The following is a 14342-nucleotide window of genomic DNA, read 5'->3' as shown; positions in this document are numbered from 1 at the left end:
ACCATGTTCTAGATATTTGAATTGATTGTGGAATTGATCTCTGATATCTGAAATATTAAATTGTTACATGTGATTATTCTAACTGATTTTGACATTGTTCATTTAATGGTTAAAAGGAATAGTCATACATTCGCTCACTTTTAGTGAGGCACAGATGTTATTAAAACCTTTCATTTATGGAGTCAGATGAAGTAACGAGTAAATACATATGATCAATGTATTACAAATTTAATCAACCAATAATTTGCATGAGTGAGGACCGAACACGTGATACCTTCCCCGTGTATTGGCGAACCGGCAATTGGACCAATATAGCGGGCCTTACAAATAAAAGGCTTCAAGTTACCATTTGTAAGTTATAGCAGCACTGGATTTTCACTCACTCACACACACGCACGCACGCACAAAAAAAAAAAAAAAACTTTTTAATTTCTGTAAACTTCTTAAAAAGTATATCCCATATGTCATGATGATTATTAGCCATTCACATTTGAAATGCACCTGACAAAACATCAGAAACGATTAAACCAGGTCGGTAAGATCAGGTAAAACACACTCAGGCGATAGATAAAGATATGTTTATTGACACATATCCATCAGTGCGGCCTCCAATGCAATTTAACATGCAATACATCCACATCAAAACAGATCATTGTTCCAGTGCTTATTTTACTGAACACATTTGTAAAAACCATGTTGGATTATTGAGGAGGTATTCATCATCTTGATTCATGAGTATGTACACTGACGGAAACCGCTTTGACGGGGAGCTGGGGATGTTAACGGTCTTTTTTATTGATATTATAAAAGAAAAAAGCAGGACATGTTGCCTTCATCATGGTTCTACATGCAGAACTTCTGAACTTTGGTTGACAACATTGAAGACATGCAATAGATGGTCCGCTCTGTTTCAAACCTTTTAGGTTCTGGTAAAAATCACACTGTAATAGATATGTTTGTTTTCAAAGTATGATAATAGTAAAGATTTGTTTGGAGAGGAGCGCAAACAGATATGGCAGTAAAATTGTTATCCAAAAGGCACTAGGTGAGCCAAACGCTACAGATGTTTAGTTCTACAAATAAATTACAATTCAAACAGTGCAGTTACATTTGTTAACTTAATGTTTTCCTTTTTGAAACATTTATCTATGAATCAAATGTAAGGCAACACATTACAAAAAAAAAAAAAAGATAAACAAAAGAATATTACAGAAACAATGTACCCAATGAACACACACAGACACAATTTATTTTCAATGGTTTCTGTGACATTTTATGTCTCCTGATGCCATTTTGATGGTATCCTATGGCTTGGAGCCTCCAAAAACAATAATAATGATAATGACAATTATGATAATATTATGCATAGACTGTAATGATCTTCCATGCTCCATAAAAAAACCTCAAAATCTCCCCTCAGAAACTCTCAGTACCCAATACTTTGCAACCAAACCCAATTCATTTTGAGGCATAGAATAAGGCAACCAGAGTCCATCAGAAGGCGGCATCAAAGTGGATCAAAGTGGAAATAGTTTGCAAACAAAAAGACCCTTTTACGGTTAATTCCCCACATTTCCCCATTTGCCATGGTGCCAAGCTATAGTCCCAATCCCAGAGGTTTCAGAGTCCAAACAGAAAGACATGGCCATGAGAACAGCCTATAGTTTCCTTCCCAAGCCGTGAAAAGATGTCAAAGCTTTCCTCTGGACAGTAGGATATATGGTGTGGAATAAATGGGGAGAAGAGGGCAGAAAAAGATGATGCCAAAAAGTCTCCATGATGCCTTGCGGTAGGTAAATCCTGAATTTCAGCACCAATTACTGTCTGTTTTTTTCAGTTGTTGAAATGCAACTTTAAAAAGGTTAATTACATGTTTGTTACAGATTTTGTTTATACTTTTTTTTTTTTTTTTTTTTTTTTCTTAGAGAGGAAAATACAAAAATCCCAATTTAATCCAGAGGTTCAGATGGTTAGCTGGAAGAAAGAAGAAAAGAAAATGTCCAGTGTTTGAAATAAAGTTTAAATGTAGGATCACTCTTACTGAAATTCCATGTTAAACAGAACTTTTCAGTCATCATCATAATATGATTCACACACATCTCTCGACGTGGGTCAATCAAACAAAAAACCACAACATTTGACTGCAGAAACCAGAGAACAACAACAACAGTAGTAACTTTTAGAAGTTATATTTTGCATGAAGGAAATACAGCCTGAAGATATTTGTATGCATTATGACATTATTTTTTATTATAAGGACATTTATCCTTAAAATTACTACAAAGCATCTGGATGTTATATTGAAATCTCTATGGTAATTCTTATTGTTTATTTTAAATTACAGTAATAAGAATAGCTGACTGTCATCACAATACAGTGGCCACGATATGTATTGCAATATAGGTGAGTTTAGTATAACAGCTGGTTACTGAACACTGTATAACAGTACAGGTAGTGGTGTAAGAGTACAACAATATTCTGCAATGTTTGTCTTCAATACAGATACAGAAGCAGCTTTAGTGATACTCAATGTCAATTATGCGACAATACAAAAAACATCCTAAAAATAAGCTTCATCTTCTTCAAGCAAAATATAATCACTTCCTTTGTCAGGTTTTGTGTGATTGACATTTTGTTACCATCATAGAAATTTAAAGAACAGAAAAACGACATCCAGTTCCCCCTCTCTGGACATTATGGGTGTCCACAAAGCTTAGTATCGTCAAAAATACCGACTTCGGTACCAAGTCGGTACTGAAATTTAAAAAAGTGACGATACCAGCATTTCCCTCTAGCATTTTGATAGGTGTTGAAACAGATTCTTAAACACCTCTTATTGGCCATTGTGTTAACGCAGTCTACATATGTGTCTCTGATTGGCCATTGTGTACACGGGCTCAACATATGTGTCTCTGATTGGCCATTGTGTTCACGGGCTCAACATATGTGTCTCTGATTGGCCATTGTGTTCACGGGCTCAACATATGTGTCTCTGATTGGCCATTGTGTTCACGGGCTCAACATATGTGTCTCTGATTGGCCATTGTGTTCACGGGCTCAACATATGTCTCTGATTGGCCATTGTGTTCACAGGCTCAACATATGTGTCTCTGATTGGCCATTGTGTTCACGGGCTCAACATATGTCTCTGATTGGCCATTGTGTTCACGGGCTCAACATATGTCTCTGATTGGCCATTGTGTTCACAGGCTCAACATATGTCTCTGATTGGCCATTGTGTTCACAGGCTCAACATATGTGTCTCTGATTGGCCATTGTGTTCACAGGCTCAACTTATGTGTCTCTGATTGGCCATTGTGTTCACAGGCTCAACTTATGTGTCTCTGATTGGCCATTGTGTTCATGTGCTCAACATTTGTGTCTCTGATTGGCCATTGTTTTCATGTGCTCAACAATTGTGTCTCTGATTGGCCATTGTGTTCATGTGCTCAACATTTGTGTCTCTGATTGGCCATTGTGTTCATGTGCTCAACATTTGTGTCTCTGATTAGCCATTGTGTTCATGTGCTCAACAATTGTGTCTCTGATTGGCCATTGTGTTCATGTGCTCAACATTTGTGTCTCTGATTGTGTTCACAATCATTGATATTGTGTTCACGCAGTCAACATACACTATATTGCCAAAAGTTTTGGGACGCCTGCCTTGACATGCACATGAACTTTAATGACATCCCATTCTTAATCGGTAGGGTTTAATATGGAGTTGGCCCACCCTTTACCGCTATAACAGCTTAAACTCTTCTGGGAAAGCTTTCCACAAGGTTTAGGAGTGTGTTTTATGGGAATTTTTGACTATTCTTCTAGAAGCGCATTTGTGAGGTAAGGCACTGATGTTGGACGAGAAGGCCTGGCTCGCCGTCTCAGCTCTAATTCATCCCAAAGCTGTCCTCCCGGGTTGAGGTCCGGACTCTGTGCAGGCCAGTCAAGTTCCTCCATACCAAACTCGCTCATCCATGTCTTTATGGACCTTGCTTTGTGCACTGGTGCTAGTGTTCATTTTGTCAGCTATTTACATTTAGTCTTAGTCCTGTGTCAAATGCACTTTTTAGTTTTTATCATATTTAGTCAACCTTGCCCTGTTTTCATTCAGTCAAGTTTTAGTCGACTAAAAGCCTGGGCATCAGTGAAAACTTTTCATATTTTCGTCATGCTGCATAATGGTTAAATTGATAATAGGCTAAAGATTATTTTGCTTAAAGTGGTCATGAAATGAGAAATCAAAATTCCCTTGATCTTTTAACATATAAGAGGTCATAAAAACATCCTGTAAGTTTCAGAACTCAAAACTTTCTTGTTAGTCTAAAAACAGCTTATATTGAAGCCAATCCATCTGAGCGCATGAACACAATGGCCAATCAGAGACATAAATGTTGAGCACGTGAACGCAATGGCCAATCAGAGGTGTTTAAGAATCCGTTCAACAGCGCTCAAAGTGCTAGAGGGAAATGCTGGTATCGTCACATTTTTACAAATATCAGTACCAACTTGGTACCAAAGTCTGTACTTTTGACAACACCAGTTGGGTTATGTTAAGTGATAGGGCTATGGGTGTGGTTGGACCGTCTAGCTCAGGGGTGTCCAAACTTGGTCCTGTAGGGCCACTGTCCTGCAGAGTTTAGCTCCAGCTTGCATCAATAAGTTTCTAGTATGCCTAGTGAGACTTTGATTAGCTGGTTCAGGTGTGTTTGATTGGGGTTGGAGCTGAACTCTGCAGGACAGTGGCCCACAGGAGCAGGACTGGACACCCCTGGTCTAGATGCACCCATTACTCCCAGCGAGGGGGAGCTGGACGTCAATCTTCACCCATTGTCTCCTGCAGTGGATACAAGATACAAATGGCAGAATATAGGGGGAAATTTCAAGTTTTAAAGCCAAGACCGTAGAGAGCCTCTGTCCAGATAAAGGAAATTCCCTTTTAATTGGTTAAGTTTGTAACAGAAAGAATTTGCCATTCTTGTAAACAAAAACCCAGAGTAAACAGAAAAGGACAGGCCTCTAAAGAGCAACTGTCCACAGTTAACCTCGACCTTTAAAGCTGTGAATGAAGGCACTGAACAAACACAGGAGCAGTGGACTACACCATTAGACATGTAAGGTGTGGAGAAGCTGTATGATGTTGTCAGCATGTACTGGATGTTGTGTCTGCCGCATGGAGACTGGACTGCGCCCTGCTACAAGACAACAGCAAATAAACAGCCCGTCACGAGACTACCCTGCCTCTACAGCCAGGAACTTATGGCCTTCATTAGCAATAATTACAGCTCTTTAAATCTCAATCTTATAAAACATGTCCCAGTCACATTTCACCCCAAATGTAGTATATATAAAAAAAAAAATTATAAGGAATTATGTTAGCATGAAGTTTATTTAACAGTTTGAAACACAACGTAACTGATGAGTTTAAGCTACAGCATAAGTCAATGTTTTGTCTTTTTTTTTTTTTATCTAGCTGTTTTATTTTATTTACCATTATTTCCTACAATGAAGAACAAAAATCTAATTTAAATCAGCATAAAGTCAGTACCGCAAATACTATGAAATAAATACATTTTAAATACATATTTTTTAACGCTACAATAAAGTTATTTATAAAGACCAAAATAGTGGTCTTTAACAATACATTTTTACACAATTAAACACTCCTTTTAACCGTGTAACTACTTGAGATATTTATTTATACAAATTTACTTAAACCAAAGATGCACATGTCAATCAACTGAGAGTTCAGTATTTTTCTTTTTCTCTCAGCATTAGCATTATTTCTTTTTGATTGTTATTAATGATAGCACAGACAATCTGCACAGGATGTGATGGTGGCAATTTCTTTCTTTTCTTTTCCTTTTTAAAGATAAATAAACACACTGCCGTGGCGAAGGGCCATCGACCACCAGACAGTGATGTTTGGGGGTGGTGTGCACTTTGAGAGGGCTGGGGGAAATGGGCAGGACAGAACCGCCCTCAAACACTATAAAATAACACAAAACGCCTCACTCGTATTGTTCAACGCTTAATATGGCGGAATAATTGCAGCCTTCCGTTAGAAGCTCCGGTTTCTATAGAAACAGTCAGATGCGCATGAGCTTGATCCAGCATACAAAAAAAATTTTCTGTCATGAATCGAGCATTTAGAAACAACATTTATGAGAGAGTTTTTGTCAGATTTCATTAGTGATTTCAAATCTGAAATTTAATCGTAAGCTTGTCGAACAGATTTGGAGAATTTGATTTTTCCCCATTCAAAGAGATAGGAGCTGCACTTGCATGCCCGAGAGGTTTTTCAAAATGGTCGCCGAGTGAAATTACTTGTCTTAAAGGCACTTTGATAGGACATAGGAATGATCACTACTAAACGGAACGACCAGAATCTGCCAGTGCTGCAGAAAGATTATTGCACCATGTTTTTTATTTCATCACTACATTACAGTAATAAGAAATGGGGGAAATGTGTGCTTTTTATTGTCCTGAAGACATTTTATTATTTCTTTTGGAGTGAAATATGACTTGCAATCAAATCCAGAGAGAATGCTTTCTGGTTAAAACTATGCTGCACTGAAAATCCTATTCTCTGCTCCAAATGCATAATGTGCTTTAAGATTGGTGTGACTGTGACACTGTATGGTTGTAGTTACCTTGGCTTTCCTGGCATGTTTTTGGGGTTCTTGCGGAAGGACTGGTTTGCTACGGAGCGAGTGGACATTGTGCGTGGAGACGCCCTTGAGAAGGTAGAAGGAGGGGTCTTGGGAATCTTCTTGCCGAGATGACCAATCCATTTCTTCTGCTCATCTTGGGACAAGGCCAGAAGCAGCATGTCTCGAGCTGATGTCACATCATAATTAACTGAGGGACAAGAACAAAATAAGTGTTAATGTGAGATGCCTTGTCATTAGCCATTTTCACAATACAGTCTTTGCTCTAGATTAAATGTAACTTTCTGATTAGAGGGCCCGTTACCTGCATTTTTTTAAATCGGCATTTACAGGTAAAATTCACTGTCAATCAAACAATCAAACAAGAAGTGCAACAGAAGGGGCAAACAACATCTCCCGCCTCGTCAAGTTCTGCCACCGTTCGGCCCAAGATATCGGTCACGTCATGAAAATCGTAGAGGCTGACAACCAGGTCTTGCGAAACTCTGAGTTACTTTGCCGGCATTTGAAACGAAATACGTTACCACTAATATCAAGCCCACCTTTGGACCCGCATCACTGATTTCAACTATGGAGGTGAAGTCGTCCAGTGAGATGTAGAATGGGAAGCAGACTGGCCACAGCGACATACCAGCTGAGATCTGGAAGATGCTTGGAGAGTGTGAAGCAGCAGTTTTGAGGTACTCTTTCGAGTCATAGCTGAGAACAAGCCCCCCAACACCTGAACAACCAGCACAACTGTGCCATTCAGGAAAGGTAAGGGCAACAACCACCCAAATTCGATTGTTCAAAAGGTATTTCAGCGGGTACTGGACCAACACCTCCATCACTGCCACCACATCCAAACAGTGTGGCTTCATCAAAGGATGTGGCCCTATTCTTGCCACCTGGTTGCTGACGGAGAAGCACCTGGAGAAGAACGGTGCACATGGCATTCCTGGACCTGGAAAAGGCATTTGATTGAGTTTCACGCAACCTTATCTGGCGAGGACTGCAATCTCATGACATCCCTGAGGTGTATGTGGTCTAATTTCTTTACTGTAATGTCACAAGCATGGTTTGATGCCCAGTTGGGATTTCGCCACCTTTCAACATCACTGTCGGTGTTCACCAAGGCTCAGCCCTCTCGCCCCTTCTGTTCATCCTTTGCATAGACACAGTGACATCAGACTTCCAATCACCGCACCGCTGGACACTCTTGTGCATTGCACTGCTTTTGCAGGAGACCTGCTCTGTGCTTCAACATCCAACAGCTTAGTGAAAGCAGAATGTGGCTAAACATTCAAAAGATTGAGTACCTGGAGTTTGGCCCCCCCAAACCAATGGCACCATCAACATTGATGGACAGGATTTGAAGAAGATCATCTAGTTTAAATACCTCGCGACACCATCCTCGATGCCCGGGGAGTGGAGACAGGTCAAAATCTATAAGACCGTAGTGCATTCAGTGGCCCTTTATGGGGCAGAGTGCTGGGCCACAACAAAGCAGCACGAGCAAGTCCTCCACACCAAGGATGTGAATGTGCTCCAGGGGACACTTGGCCTGACCTGTCTCAAAGGCTTGGAATCACCTCGATCATGGAGAATATGCGGGAAGCATTGTATACGGCTATAGAATGAGCAGTAACAAGAGCTCTGTGGCAAAAACAGCCCTCTGTTTCAACCCGGGAGGCCACTGACAGCATGGAAGACCAAAGAAACGGTGGATGGACAGTGTTTCAGTATATATGTGGGCCGTGGACCTTGCCCAGAAGATGCTAAGGACTGGGCCAAATGGAGAAGATAAAGCTGAATTGAAAAAACCTTGTAAAACTATGGGATAAACAGTAGCAAAGAGAGATTCTTCATAAAACTAATTTACACTGTGTGAGAAAAATAGTAAGTTTGTTGTATATATAAAATCAAGATCAGTATGTGCTGGAAATAATTAAATCTCAATCATTTTTATTTTATTAATCAAAGAAACAAGTAAGAGCTTAACTCAATATCAAAATAGTTGATAGTTCATGTTTGCATGTTGTAATCAATACTTGGTTTCAGTCAAACCTTATAAATGTAAAAAAAAATAAAAAAAAATAAAAGAGTAAACACACAGAAGCATTTTCTGCTTGTGGCTCACCTTTGCAAGGGGCGATAACGTCCTCCTTCTTGTCCAGATGGTCCTTGTGGCACTTGACGTGGCAGCGGCGGCACTCCAGGGCTGGCGGCGGCTTGAACACGTGCCACAGGGGTTTGGAGCACGCCTCACAGTTAGAGGGGAAATGGTAGAGGGTGGGGATGAACTCATGGCCTTTGTGGGGCAAGCAGTTGGCCTTGTCACCCTGAGGAACACTCTCCATGTCCGCTTCCTTCCTACACTCACCCTCATTAGCATAAAGTATCTGAAGAACAAAAACATATTTTTCAAATTGTACATTTAAGTAAAAGTTAGAGGGTCATGAAACATTTTTGAGACATTAACATACATGCATATTGCAATGTATCACACGTTTTTTATAAAAGCAAAAACTGTTACAGCTTTTTTACACAGAATCCTGCCAATCGCATTAATTTTATGATTTGGGCTTTTGTACAAATTTTTTATTTCTTTGTAAACTGTAAACGTCTCTGGTTACTTATGCGGGTTCTCCGTCCTATATAAAGCAGTGCCGAATTCCAGTTCTCATAAATTCAAGAATTAGAAATGCAGCCAGCTTACGCAATATCATGTTCCTTCATCTCAGGGAATCGAGGATATGCATGTAGCTGAAGACGTTCCCTTTCCATTTTGGTTTACTTGACATTGCATCAGTAACTGATACTATGGGGGACTGTAGTTAACTAGATATTTGATGCAGCAGCATGTTCAACATTCTCTTAACAGGATGCACATATCTGCTTATATTGTTCATCTTCAACAGGGTTTTTCACACTGCAATTAACCCCGGGTCATCGTTGTACTAAATCTTTGAACTCCGGGTAAAGAAACGTTTCACACGTGTAATTTAGAAGCAGGGTTAACACTTCTTATCTGGGTTTATGAACCCCTGCTCTGGAGGTGTTAACCCTGCATTGATACGGTGTAAGAATGATGTGGCTAGAGGCTTAGCAAAGGACACCCAATCACATGTCTCATATTCACATGCTTTGGTTAGTCACAGAATTGCTGTGTGTTGTATAAAAAGTAGGCTATGTTACAGCAAATGGTGACTGAAAACGTGACATTTACAGTCTGGAAAGTCCAATCAGTATAAACTTGATAGTACAGTCGTCAATATATTATACAAGGATGCACAATGCTAGAGCCTTTTCTGCAAACAGGTTGTGTGCTGTGTTCGCTCAATCAAAGACACTGACATTTCACACATGCAAATAAGGACATTATCCGAGGTTTTAGGAAAGTACAGTGTGAAATGTCAGCTTATGAATAGTTTCCCAAACATGATCCAGCACAGTTTTTGAAATATGTCTATTTATGCACACAGCATTGATCCAGTGATACGTCATTACAGGGAATTTCATGACTATTTTTAAATAGAATCTCTGTGCAAAACATAAAAAATAACTGACCTGGAATATTCGTGGAATTTCATCCGTCTCAGCTCGATAAACGTCGCCTTGTGTGACAGGACGTACATGGAAAAGTTTGCTGTTTTGAAATAATATATTTTTGTTATTTAGCAGAAAGTGTAATCATTCAATTTTACATACACGAATGAATCAAGTGGCAAGTTAACATGGATAAACTGATCCATGGACAGTTATTCATCAGAATACTTACTCAATATCTAGTACCATAGAGGGATTGGACTGCTCTTTGTCTTGCTCATCATTGTAAAAGAGAATCTTTTTACTGCTCACCACAACATACTGAGCGAAACAAAAACAAATATTGAAAAGGGGGGGAAAGAGCAGGTCATGCACGTCTAAATTCATGGACAATACTAGTTTAATACATAATTCTTCATGCAAGTCTTACCTGCTTTTTCCAGCCATATCTTTTTATATTAACCCTATTAGGTATTGCGAGCCAGCCTTCGAGCCTTGATTCTGAAAACAAATAAATTCCATTATATCCAAGTCAGAATTTAAACAAGCAATAGAAATAGACATGCTGTAAAACTGGGAACACAAACCAAGGTTGTGACACAATCTACAAAAACCGATTGGCTTTTACTAACATGCGTAAACCAGGTACACTTTAAAACAACTGCCCACATCACAGGGTTGTAGTTGTAAAATCCCATGCTGTTTTGTTAAGTGAAACTAACAAGGAAAAAAGGGCAGGCCTTTATTTTATCGATCAGGGATTAGTAAGATGGTGAAAATGAGATGTCCCATACCTAAACAGATCCTGATGTTATTGTGAATGTGAGAAAACAATGGCTAAATAGATATTTGACTCATTACCCAATCAATATTGACTATAATAGCTCACATGGACCACAGCCTTAGTGACGTCAGTGGAAGAGGAACACCAAATTATTACATTTTCATTAACAATTATAAAGAATTGTATTTCTATTTGGAATAACGGGCACGGTTGCTCAAAACAACAGCAGCTACAGTACTAGCTCTCTGGCTTGATTAACATGAACAAATAGGCCAATAGGAGATGCTAATTTATTACAGTACTACATCTGTATGTTTTTCTGAAATATTGCATAATAAACCCAGGAATGTGTATCACGATGTTTATAGCAGTATTAGTAACTGGCTCAATACAGCAGTTTGTTACAAAGTAAATGTTTTAATCAAAGCATGTAATTCTGCCCCTTTTCTGGAAATGTCAACCGAACTAAGATGCAATTAAATTAAAATGTTACTGGTTTAAAGGCATATGTTCACGCTGTGGTTGTGAGGAAGACAGGTAGGTCACATAAGAATTGTTTTTAAAAAATCATGCAAAAACTGTGTGACCACAACTGAGTGTGAATGCTTAATGTCATTCATTCTGTAGTGAGCATGCTTCCAGTGCAATAGATAAACCAACCGTACACATAGTCAACATACAGGAACACGTGTGCTTCACAGGGCTGGGTATTGACACGGAATTCCCAATGCGATTAGACCGATTCATTCTTTTGGGAATATGTTATTTTCAATTAAATTTTCAGGTCACTTTGGATCAATTTTAGGGTTGGATAACTTAAATCATTTGGATAAATTAAAGGGGTCATGACATGAGAGATCCAATTTTCCTTGATCTTTTGACATATAAGACGTCTTTCTACCATTAAAACATCCAACAAGTTTCAGAGCTTAAGATATTGCCCTCATTATAAACTAGGCATTTATCAAGCTCAAAAAAGGCTTGTTTTGTTTTTGCAGTCACTCAAGGGTTTTTCTGAACCTGCCTTCTCAGAAATCTGGTTGCAGCCGTTGATAGCTTCCTTTTTCTGCCCCGTCCAGGTAGAGTAACCACTGTTCCTTAACTTTGAACTCGCAAACTATGCTTCACACTGTGTCTCTAGGGACATTTAGTGTCTTTGCTATCTTTTTGTATCCTGTTCCTTGTTTGTGAAGGCCAATCATACCTTCTCTTAACTTTTTGGACCAAACCTAGGTTTTCAACAAACCTAGCCAGTTCAGATATTTCATGTGTTCTAGCTCAAGCACACCTGGTGTAACTAATGAAGCCCTTGATTAGTCGCATCAGGTTTGCTTGAGACAGCACTTGTTTTGCAGATGTGTGCTGTCGAGAGGGATTCGATTCAGGGGGTTGAATCATTTTGAAACTGCAGAAGTCATTAAAAGTTGCATTTTCAGTTGAATTTGGGCAAACCACTTGAAACATTTGTTGTGTTGAGCTATTTCAATTACTTTTGTTTGATTTGTTCATTGCAAACAGCTGAAAGTCTGAATATTTTGCCAATATTTTGAATAATTTCGATTGCAACTGTATATATTTTTTTGTGTGCACAAAAACCTTTATTAACATTGTAAGTGATCCCCAAGGAACACATTAAAATATATAAATATAAAGAAAAAAAACATGTCATGACCACTTTAAGGGTTTTCAAACTTTACAGAGCAAGGGAAGGGAAAAGCCATGCTAAATGAATAAACTTTCACTTTTGCAATTATTATATGATCTTTTGTGCATAACTTGCAATTTGAAGGCAACGCCAAGTTCTATATCACATTCACATATTTGTATTTTAACCCAGGCCAATAGGAAAATAAAGAGTAAAGCTATTACACACACACACACACACACACACACACACACACACACACACACACACACACACACACACACACACACACACACACACACACACACATTAAAAGAGTGTGACTTGACCTAAAACACCTCTGAAAGGTGCTCAGAGTAGGTTAGTCTAAAAAGATTTTAATAAGCAAAATATGTTTCACTGATTTCAGCAATTTCGTTGAATAGGTCTATTTTAGCATTGCTCTATCTGTAAAGTCACTCTGAGTAGCTTATTTCTGAGGTATCACCAAAACACATTTGACATTCAGTAAGATGCGTTCATTAAAATTAAAAAGTAATGAGAAGAGACAAAATGCCACCCAAGAGCACAATCCAGGCATAACGGGATCCCAATCTTAAGGTTACTCACAGAGGAAAAAGAATAGAAGATACACAGATAATGAGAGCAAGAAGAACTGACTATATATGAGGGAGAACAAGAGATTAGACTTTAAACACAGACATTGGAAGATGATGATTATGTACACCACCTGGCAACATGAACATCATCACCTTCATCCTATCATCACAACATTACAAGTCATAAGGACAATTTGTGTGCTAAATCTAATTAACATCATAAATACAGTCCTGATAAATATACCCTAACAAAATGACATTCATAAGCCAAATAATATAGCCAAGATCAAGGTTTTTTTCTGAAGTGGCTGACTAATATAAACAGAATACAGGCATAATCACTTTTTAAAACATATTTTTTCATGTCTATTTAAAAAAAATGCATTCCAAAGTATCCCCTCTCTCCAAGTCTTTTTCCTGAAATGCTGACCAGCATTGTGGTAATAAATGAAAATTTCAATTTGTCTATACTGTCGATTTTACTTTCATAGTTTTAGAAGAGTTTTACCAGTGGCTTTCATATTCATTTTGCGTTATAACATGCAATTCTGTGTAGTGATGGAAGTTGGAACAATATGAATGACTTTTGCCTATAGGTGTCATAACTGCTTTCAGAGAATGAAATCAAACTCAGTTTGAGGTATTGGGATTAACGGTGTGTTCACACATGTAGTTTGATTCTCTTGGTTCTTTTGGTCCGGACCAAAAAAGAAAATGATACATCTAGTCCTGGTTCGCTTAGCGTTCACACTGTCATTTTGTAACTAAATATAGAAGGAAAAAACCCCAACTGCTTTTATGGCGTATCAAAATATACAACAAAACTTGCCGAACATCCAAAACAATGCTGTGTGCTGGACTAAACGCGCTCGTTGTGTGTGCGGACATATGATGGTATTTTTATTAGCTGAGAACTTGTGAGGAGCTTATAAAAACTGTAAAGGAGTCAAAACAACGCCAGGATTTCCTCCATTGCACACAAACACAGATCTGCTGCGAGGAGACGCGGTTTCAACACCTGTACTGAACTGTGATCAGCAACACAAGTCCTATGATGAGAAAAACCAGGTGTGCTTGAGCATTCTGTCCTTTTTAAGGTCCGATCTTGTGACATAACG

General features: G+C 38.7%; 1 protein-coding gene across 4 annotated transcripts in view; it reads right to left on the bottom strand.

Moving 5' to 3' along the window:
• Positions 1 to 562: 562 nt before the first annotated feature.
• Positions 563 to 14342, bottom strand: part of rock1 (Rho-associated, coiled-coil containing protein kinase 1) — an 82572-nt gene continuing 68792 nt past the window's right edge. The window contains exons 28-34 of one of the 4 annotated variants that reach the window (XR_014206540.1): positions 10627 to 10697; positions 10429 to 10517; positions 10218 to 10296; positions 8788 to 9049; positions 6651 to 6858; positions 3635 to 5192; positions 563 to 3184 (exon numbers count right to left, since the gene is read on the bottom strand). Coding sequence is in view for 2 of the 4 variants with exons in the window: in XM_082171882.1 (XP_082028008.1) it covers positions 5141 to 5192; positions 6651 to 6858; positions 8788 to 9049; positions 10218 to 10296; positions 10429 to 10517; positions 10627 to 10697 (761 nt within the window). In the remaining 2 variants the exon portion in view is untranslated. Of the gene's footprint in view, positions 5193 to 6650; positions 6859 to 8787; positions 9050 to 10217; positions 10297 to 10428; positions 10518 to 10626; positions 10698 to 14342 lie in introns of all 4 variants that reach the window. The other 3 variants (XR_014206541.1, XM_082171882.1, XM_082171883.1) reach the window with 3 other exon arrangements.

Source organism: Leuciscus leuciscus (assembly GCF_965113295.1).
Source record: "Leuciscus leuciscus genome assembly, chromosome: 6".
Taxonomy (NCBI): Eukaryota; Metazoa; Chordata; class Actinopteri; order Cypriniformes; family Leuciscidae; genus Leuciscus; species Leuciscus leuciscus.
The sequence above is the reverse complement of the archived record's forward strand: the minus strand, read 5'-3'. Positions and strand labels throughout refer to the sequence as shown.